Source organism: Canis aureus, chromosome 17 (assembly GCF_053574225.1).
Source record: "Canis aureus isolate CA01 chromosome 17, VMU_Caureus_v.1.0, whole genome shotgun sequence".
Classification (NCBI taxonomy): Eukaryota; Metazoa; Chordata; class Mammalia; order Carnivora; family Canidae; genus Canis; species Canis aureus.
In genome coordinates, this window is record NC_135627.1 from 52644969 (window position 1) to 52654117 (window position 9149).

Below are 9149 nucleotides of genomic sequence, written 5' to 3' on the forward strand. Positions count from 1 at the left end.
TTGGTATATCAAAATTATTTACATGCAGTAATAATAATATTCAGTTAGGGACTATTAATTAGACTAATTAATATTTAACTGGGGGAAAGCACCACTCATGTTATTAATAGGTCTGTTTCCACAAAATTTTAGGTTTTTTAGAAATTTGAAACATATTTATATTCTTTTGAACTGTGCTTTAATTGTAATGATATGTTTGAACATTAGATATTTTTGTTGCAGAAAAATATGATAAAGACAAAACATTTCAAGAAAAAATATTAAGATAAAATTATGAGTAAGTGTAATTGAAATACAAATTCAAGGAGATAAAAAATGCAAACTTTCTGATAGTTAAGTAAGAACTTTTTATCTATTTTTCAAAACAGAGCTAGTAGCTAACAAATTACTAGGATATTCTGATTCCAATTAAAAGATATACTTTGACTTGTTAACAATCTTTGTTTTAAATGTCAATATTTACAACATACTGCAAAACACCATACTCTGCAACTATCTATCCTTGTCAGGAAAATTTCTAGATATCAACTTCAAAATATACAAAGGGATACATGTTTGCTAAGTCCTTTTAGGAGATAAGTGAGAAAAATGTTTGAAGAGCACTGTTCGGTCTAAAAATTCTGTGGGCAGGGCCTAGGTTTTAATGATCTTTGTACTCACAGTGCAAAAAGTAATATATTAAACCAAGTAGGTATTCCATAAATGTTTGATAAATGAATAAATGAAAGATTATATCTTTTAATTAAATCCTGTTTTCTTAATTGGGTACTGTTTTAAGCCCTGTTTCACTGATTTTCTGCATTCTTTGGTAACAATCTCTCTTCTAAAATGCTCACAAAGAGCATTCATTTAAATGAAGTAGTGAGTATTAATCCATAGGGGAATGGAGATACTGATCATAACACAATAGGTAACATAACTTTGGCAGAAGAAAGTAACGTATACCTTTCCTCAAATATACTATTTTGGTTAAGTGCAATAATTTTTTTTAAAGATTTTAGTTAATAATATAAGATATTCATTATGGAAACTGTTAGAATAACTAGAAGGAATTAACCAGTAGAGACTTATAGAATATGCTGCTTAACATTTAATTACATTATTACAAATAATGCAAAAAAACAAGCACGCATAACTCAGATTAACCTAAGTCTCTGTATAGCACAAACTATCACACAGATACTGCTACCAATAAACTGATAGATACTCTATTCAGGCATGGAAAGTTGGACTTGAAAATGAAAAGCCCTGAAAAGAATCCAAAAGATAAAACCTTCCAAATAAAGTTAAATTTAAGGCTCATTTAGAGTAATAAGGCTTGCTTTTTTCACTTGCAATGCTCCTAATTTAAAGGAATTTCCCAAAGATTTGTAGGAAAATAATTTCTATATTCAAACAATAATTAATAGTATCTTTTAAATAATACTTATTCTTGTACAAACCCCTTTGGATATTATGTACGTGATGTTTAGCAGACAGCTATTTTGTTTTACCTGCTCAATATTATTTTCCCGTTGGACAAAAGAATTCCTCACTTTAGTGGGGAAGCTCATCCCATTTGGTTCAGATAGAGTACCACTCATCCCACCTTTTACCCCTGCACCAAAATCTCCAGAAGTAAGTATCCTGCCCAACCCTTGACAGAACATTCCACTATCTGGCCACAATGATTGGTTTAGAGATGGGCACATGACCCAAGGTTGGACAATAATTGTTCTCACAAGGATTTTTGTCAGAGCTCACAGGAAAAGATATTCTCTCTTCTTCTAACAGTGTGAAATGTAAGGACAATCAAAACCTAGGGCTGTCAGTATGGCTCTCATTGCTACCATTTGAAGAAATCCTGGCAGATGTTGAGACCAATACAGCAAAAAGTAAATCCAACAAATGGAGAGTGGAAAGTGAGGGAACAGTGGGGAAAGGCAGAGAGAACCCAATCCCTAAGGATGTTTGAACATCCCACATCTAGCCTGCAACCACTGGACCTCTCAACTATGTGAACCATATTTTTCTATGCACATTTTCCCCTGAGGGAAGGGAATAACTCTTGGTTAAGAATCACTGATGTAGTGTACCTTTTTTTTTTTTTTCAGTACAAAACTTAGACCCAAGAGAAAACCAAATTTATTCGCAATTTCCAGATTAATCTTCATGTTCCTACCACAGGTCTTCCCAACGATTTATTAGGTTACAATTGCTGGGGGATTTTACTGCTAAATGCTTATCATAGAAGGGTCACAATGCCCTCAGAGTCAAAATAGCCTGCTCCAGGTTCAAAGTAGTTAATAATTTCCCCAAAGTTCAATACCTAGTAAACACTGAGCTAAGACTTGAACCATAGTATAGTTTTTCCCTTCACACTGCATTTCTCAGTTGAAGCAAGAGTTCTCTATTTCCCCTCACCAGAGTCATTAATTCTATTGTAGCCCAAGAATAAAATCTTAAAATCACAAAAAAAAATGATTTCTGAATGGATATCTATTGCACTTTTTATATATTTAAAAAATAGACAACCTGTAGCATCTGACTGGCTCAGTCAGTAAAGCATCTGACTCTTCATCTCAGGATTGTGAGTTCAAGCCCACACTGGGTGTAGAGATTACTTAGAAAAAATAAAAATAAAAATAGACAACCTGAATGTCCAAGAATGGGAAACTGGTACAATAAATTATATGGATAAATATAAGAGCTTAATATCCACCTAAAATAATCATGTATGGCAATATTTATCACTGCCAATATGCTCACAATAATGAGTGAGAATAATAAAATATACATTATCCCACTTTTAAAAAAAGAAATGTGTATTTGTACAAATATTATATGCATTTTTGAATGTCTAATAATATTAACAATAAAAAGTTGACAATTATGACTTTGCATGGGAGAATTAGTCCTTAGGGGATTTATATTTCACTTTTCTACGATGAACAAAAATTTCTTCTATGAAAAGTATTTTTAAATATTTTTCTTTTTTAAAAAAATATTTTATTTATTTATTCATGAGGCAGAAACATAGAGGGAAAAAGCAGGCTCCTCACAGGGAGCCCGATGCAAGACTGGATCCCGGGACTAAGATCACACCCTAAGCCAAAGGTAGACAGACGCTCAACCCCTGAGCCACCCAGGTGTCCCTATTCAACCACATTTAAAAAGCAGAAGAAAGAAAAATTGTGCTAAAGAAATCAAAAAAGATTTAAGTGGATGAATGAGCTTCCAATTGGTGCTGTCACAAATGACCACAAACTTGGTATCTTCAAACAACATAAATTTTATCTCTTACAGTTCTGGAGGGCAGAAGTACAAAATCGGTCCCAGGAGTATAAACTCAAGGAATGGGGAGACATTCACCTCATTCATCTGTATGAGCCAGAAGTCTGATGCAAATGACTTGTCAATATTAGTCATGTATCAGTAAATCTGAAAAGCTCTGGTAATAAATCTTTATATTATGTTTTCTTTTTTTTTTAAGTTTTCATTTTTATGCACACGACTGTGTAATCTCAGAGCAATACAATATTAGTATTAACCATTTTAGTGTGTACCACTTTTTTTTTTTTTTTTTTTGCTTCATTGAATTGTTTGGTACCTCCAATTAAATGAAAGAAACATAACTTGGAACTTTCCCATCAAAGAGCAGGACTTCAAGTTCTCACCTTGAAAGATGAAAGAAGGTGCTGATTCCTACCATGCCTTCATCAATTGTAGGAAATATCCTTTATTTCTGAAGAGTTTTTATTTTCATTATGAATTGTTGGTGTGTGTTATCACAAGCTTTGTATCTGTTGTTATTTCTTAATCAAAAAAAATTTTTAGGTACAGCAGACATATAATAGTATATTAGTCCAACATAAGGAGTCAACAATTATATACATTATGTAATGCTTAGCATATAAAGTACAGTTATCATGCATCACACAAAAAAATTATCATAATATTACTGAGTATATTCTTTAACTGTATTTTTCATCCCTGTGGCTCATTTGTTATATAATAAATATTTCTTTAAACAAATTTATTTCATACACAAAGTCATAAAGATAAGACAGTGAATCCTTTTAATAACAATGTTGTTAAATGACAGCACTAAACATATTATGGTGGATTTATACAGGTACATTTCCAAGTTTATCACTTGATCTTGCTCCATGGTATATCTAAACCTATTTAATGTCAGAATCCTACTGAACCAACCTGTTTGGCTTCATCCATGAGAACACCAATAATCTTTATTGAAAACTTTTTACAGTAGCTTACAAGGATGTAAGCCTCTTTGTTCCTAAAACTAAAAGAAAATACTAACTGAAGTGTAAAGAGGCATTAAAAATTTATAAATTGTGGACACTTGAACTATCCAGTAGCAAAGGATAAAAAGCAGTGGGTTTGGGGATTTTTTTTTTAACATAAAAGACCCCCTCTTCCATCTGCTTACCAGGCTTTGTAAAGCTCCTATCTTGAAGACCCACAAGGCATTCCAGCCTCTTCTGCTCCTTCTCTGTATGAATTTTAGCATTATGAGTCACTGAGTGCTCATTATGTACAAAACGGTGACAGGCACCAAAAGGAATATAAAGATAAGTAAGACATACATACATTCCAGGAGACAAGAACAGTATACGATGTGAATCTATTGTTTCTGTACCTTGTCGCTCTTTTTCCAAACTACTAGCAAGCAAGGTCAATTACACAGAGAAATGAGTTACTGACACAGACAGGTGAGTTACTGGTCACATGTGTCTATGCAGCTGGGAGCATCTCCCCAACCTAAACTGTAACTGATTACAGCATAGTGCTATTTGTGGTTTTATTTTATCTGTGTATGACCTCTGGTTCAAAATGAGACATTCCAACCTTGATGGCCAACATTCATGTCCTCGGATAGCCAAGAGCCTGCCTCCTGTTTACCTGGCTCTCAATTTTTTTTTTTAATAGAGCCCACATCTCTGGTGAGGATCCAATGGCACTGATCCAGTCCTCCTTCCTTCAACTTTGCAACAGCAAGGCAAGTAGGTGTAGCACAATTTACTCCCTGTGGTCTGATCCTGCCAAGGTCAGTGACTGAGTCTAAGAAGTTAGTTAATATGTTGTCTGTAACGTGTTCATGAGTCTCACATTTGAAGCAAACCCTGCACTTTGATTTGCTGAACATAATTTTTTAAGTTTGTATGTATCAACTTTTTTCCATATGCCTACTCAACTAGTTCTAACAATTCTAGACCTAAAGTGACTGGTTTCATTTCACCTAAAGCCAAGGAAACGGAATAACTCTTGTAGCTGAAAATGAATATACTAAGAATCATAAAGAAGTTAACTTTTATTGAACATTAATATGTGGCAGGAATTATAGGAATCAAATCCTCACAACAATCCTATCAAATATACTCTCCTTACCCTCATTTTACAGTTAAGAAAACTAGGACACAAAAGTAAGCCACCCACCCTCAAGTCTCCATACCCAGACGGTGCAAAAATGGACTCCAACTCATTTGTTTAACTCCAAAGCCCAAGTTATAGATTATGCTGCACTTCTACCCTTGTCCTCTCTGCTTTCTAAGACAAAGAAGCAACAAACAAAAACCTCTATCAAACAAACACCCTAGAGTCAAAATAAGTGGTAAAGAGGCAAAACTTGAAATCACAACTCTACACAGGAAAAAGAAAAAAAAAAACATTTGTTCAATGAATGAATGAATGAATGAATGGAATGTATGGGACCTAAACTTCACCACAAGGAAAATGATTGGGGTGGGGTTGGAAGACAAACAAGGAAACCTGCAACTTCCTAGTAAAAACCTCCATTATTCTAAGCAACAATGACACTGGCAAAATATTGCTTCCAATCACCTTGCCATTCAAGAGCCACAACACACATCCCTCTCCTTAAACAGCACAAATGCGGACTCCGACATAAAACCAAACCAAATCAAACAAAAACAAGATTCCTAAAACCAGCTCTGGTGGATGCAAACAAACCAACCAACCAACCACACACACACACACAAAAAAAAAAAAAAAAAAAAATAAGCAAAACAAACACCAAAAAGCTGAGCTTAGAAATCAGAGCAATGATTCTAAAGCTGTCACTAGTTAGGGGTGTGATCGCCTCCAAGACACTTTTTCTCTTCTGAGTACCTGAGTCTCAGGTACTCAACTGTGCACTCATGAGTCTTAAAATTAAGTTGTGGGGCACCTGAGTGGCTCAGCAGTTGAGCACCTGCCTGCAGCCCAGGATGTGACCCTGGAGGCCCGGGATCGAGTCCCACGTCGGGCTCCCTGCATGGAGCCTGCTTCTCCCTCTGCCTCTCTCTTTCTCTTACTCTCTCTCTCTCTCAAATAAATAAATAAAATCTTTAAAAATAAAAAAACACATAAAACTAAGTTGTGACTTTCAGCTCTAACAAGATGTGAGCGCTGTGAGAAAGGAAAGCCCCCTGGAAAATTCAGAAAGGCTTGTGTTATACATTTAAAACACTGTAACGATGGGGCGGATCCTGGGCGAGAAGGGGTGCACCTGCCGAGCCGCCACTAGCCCCGGCGGGCAGAGGACGCAGCCCGGCCCCCAGGCCGCCGACACTCGGAGGGCAAGGTCAAGCCCGGGTCTCAACAATTCCCGAGGGCTGCGGGCTGCCTTCACCCCAAACCGGCATCGGGGGGTACGGCGGCCGCGGCGGGGGAGGGGAGCGCACTACCCCGGGTCACCCCCGGGCTGCAGGAGGAGGCCCGGAGAGCGCAGGCGCGCGGCCCCGCGTCACACAGCACCGGCCGCGAGAGGCGGACGCGAGCCTCGGGGTCCCGGCTTCCCGCGCTTCCCGCGCTTCCCGCGCGGCGCTCCTCCCGAAGCCCAGCAGCAGGGGGAGGGGTGCGGAGGAGCGCGGGGCGTCGCGGGGTTACCTGTGTCGGCCCCCGCCCCGGCCTGCAGCAGTCGGACCTCCGCCCGCCCGGCGCCGCCGGGCCTGCCCCGCACCACCTGCCGCAGGAGCAGCCGCACGCGCCGCGCCGCCGGGCCGCCGGGGCCGCCGGGCGCGCCGAGGAGCAGGAGCCGGGACTGCATGGCCGCCGCGGGGAGGGGGGCGGGGGGCGGAGCTGCGGCGGCCGGGGAGCGGGTCCCCGGCGAGCGGCGTCCGGGACCAGGCAGCGGAGGCGGCGCGGCGAGAGGGACCGGAAGCGGCGCCGGGTCCGCCGGAAACTCCTTCCCCCCGGCGCCGCGGGCTCGGCCGTGTGGGGCCCGTGCGGGCGCAGGGACCCCGCGGAGCGCGAGCCCCGGGAGCCCGCCCCCGCCCCCGCCCGCGGCGCCGGGGAAGCCCGGCTGCGGAGCTCGCCTCGCGCACCTGCGAGCGCTCACCTGCCTTCGCCCGGCCGGCCTCGCTCGTCCCCTGCAGGCCCGCAAACTGGGTCCGGGTGGGGGGGACGCCTACGGGTTTTAGGAGCGCTTGCTGGTGCAGCTCCCGGGATCCTTGTACGCGGCTCCCTCTCTCCATCAGCGGCCCCGTCTTATCATTATTGTGCGCTTTCCTTGCGAGCTGCTTCACACCATACCTGTTTCCATACACTGTATTTTTTTTTTTGCATAGTGTCTTTTTATTTTATTTTATAAATATAAATAAAAATTTATTTATTTTATAAGTAAAAATAAAAATAAATATGCTTATTTTTTATTTATTTATCCATGAGATCCAGAGAGAGAGAGAAGCAGAGACACAGGCAGAGGGGGAAGCAGGTTCTTTGCAGGAGCCTGATGTGGGACTCGATCCCGTGACCCCGGGGTCACGCCCTGAGCCCAAGGTAGGCGCTCAACCGCTGAGGAGCCCCCCAGGCCTCCCTCCACACACTGTTTTAAAAGCCTCGTCCTAAAAAAAAAAAAAAAAAAAAAAAAAAAAAGCCTCGTCCTTTATTTTTCTCCCCCTATCTGTTGATTACCACATCTTGTATGCTAAATGCAGAAGTCACATCTTTAATGATACATACAAATCGCCGGAATGTGAGAAAGGACCCACATCAAGCCCCTGTTGAGGCGTTCTACAGTGGAAGAGTCAAGTAAATATAACTTATGTCTCTAGAGAAAAAAAGTAAGGACGCTGGCTGAAGCTGGCTCCCTGTTCTGCATGCCAAAGGCAAAAGGGGGCCTACCCAAAGCCAGCTAAGCCTGATCTAATTATACAGCATCCCCAAAATGTCAGGAGTGAACGGGCCAAGGGTTTAAATCGGTTTGTTTGCAAGGGTGAAGGACAAACAGCAACAGAACAGCAGAAAGAATGCAGAAGGCTTCACCTGCAGCTAGAGGCCTTGGTAATTCTGGAGCTGTCGCTATCTTTGACTCTACATGGAGCACTGACTATGTCAGGACCCTGTGAGGGGTGCTGAGAGGTGATAGGTGACCATAAAAGATAAACTGAGCTCGATGAGGCTTTGTGCATCTTGCCGAGGACTTGGACCTAAGCGGTGAAGGCTGAAACAGACTTCTAACCTAGTTAGGACATAGTGAAAATAAGGGTAAATGTTTGCAAAGTGCATTACAACATGGTTTCATGCATGTGTTCTCATATGATCTTCAGCTCTCTGAGACTGCTGGGGGAAAATGATGGAAATGTAGGATGTAACAGTGTACGAAATGTTTTCCCCACCTTGAGTTCATTCTATGTGCCAGGCATTATGCTAAACACTCCCATGCAATACTTCATTTCACACTATGATTGAGGTGCTGTTATTATCCTCTATTCTATAGGTGAGGACACTGAGTCTGGAAACGTTTAGTCTTTTTTTTAATATATTATTTATGTATTCATGAGGGACACAAAGAGAAGCAGAGACATAGGCGGAGGGAGAAACAGGCCCCCCAGGGGGTGTTGGATGCGGGATTCAATTCCAGGACCCTGGGATTACTACCTGAGCCAAAGGCAGAAGCTCAACCACTGAGCCACCCAGGTGCCCCTGGAAAAGTTAAGTCTTGATCAAGACATCTGTATGTAATCTTGCTGGAATGCACTTGAAACAGTAGAAGAATAATCTGAGGTAACTGAGCAAAATGAATGATGTAAGCTCTAAGAGCTCTTGGAGTTGAGACAATGGGGAAATCAATACAGGTTACAGCATTCAATCATTCAGCAACACTTTTTAAGCAACTATAGTACAAACAGTACCCTGCTAGGTAC

General features: G+C 41.1%; 1 protein-coding gene across 1 annotated transcript in view; it reads right to left on the minus strand.

The window, feature by feature from the left end:
* Positions 1-7066, minus strand: part of VWA8 (von Willebrand factor A domain containing 8) — a 353299-nt gene extending 346233 nt beyond the window's left edge. The window contains exon 1 of the mRNA XM_077855526.1: positions 6892-7066. Coding sequence (XP_077711652.1) covers positions 6892-7051 — 160 coding nt within the window. The 5' untranslated portion in view covers positions 7052-7066. The remainder of the gene's footprint in view (positions 1-6891) is intronic.
* Positions 7067-9149: the final 2083 nt, after the last annotated feature.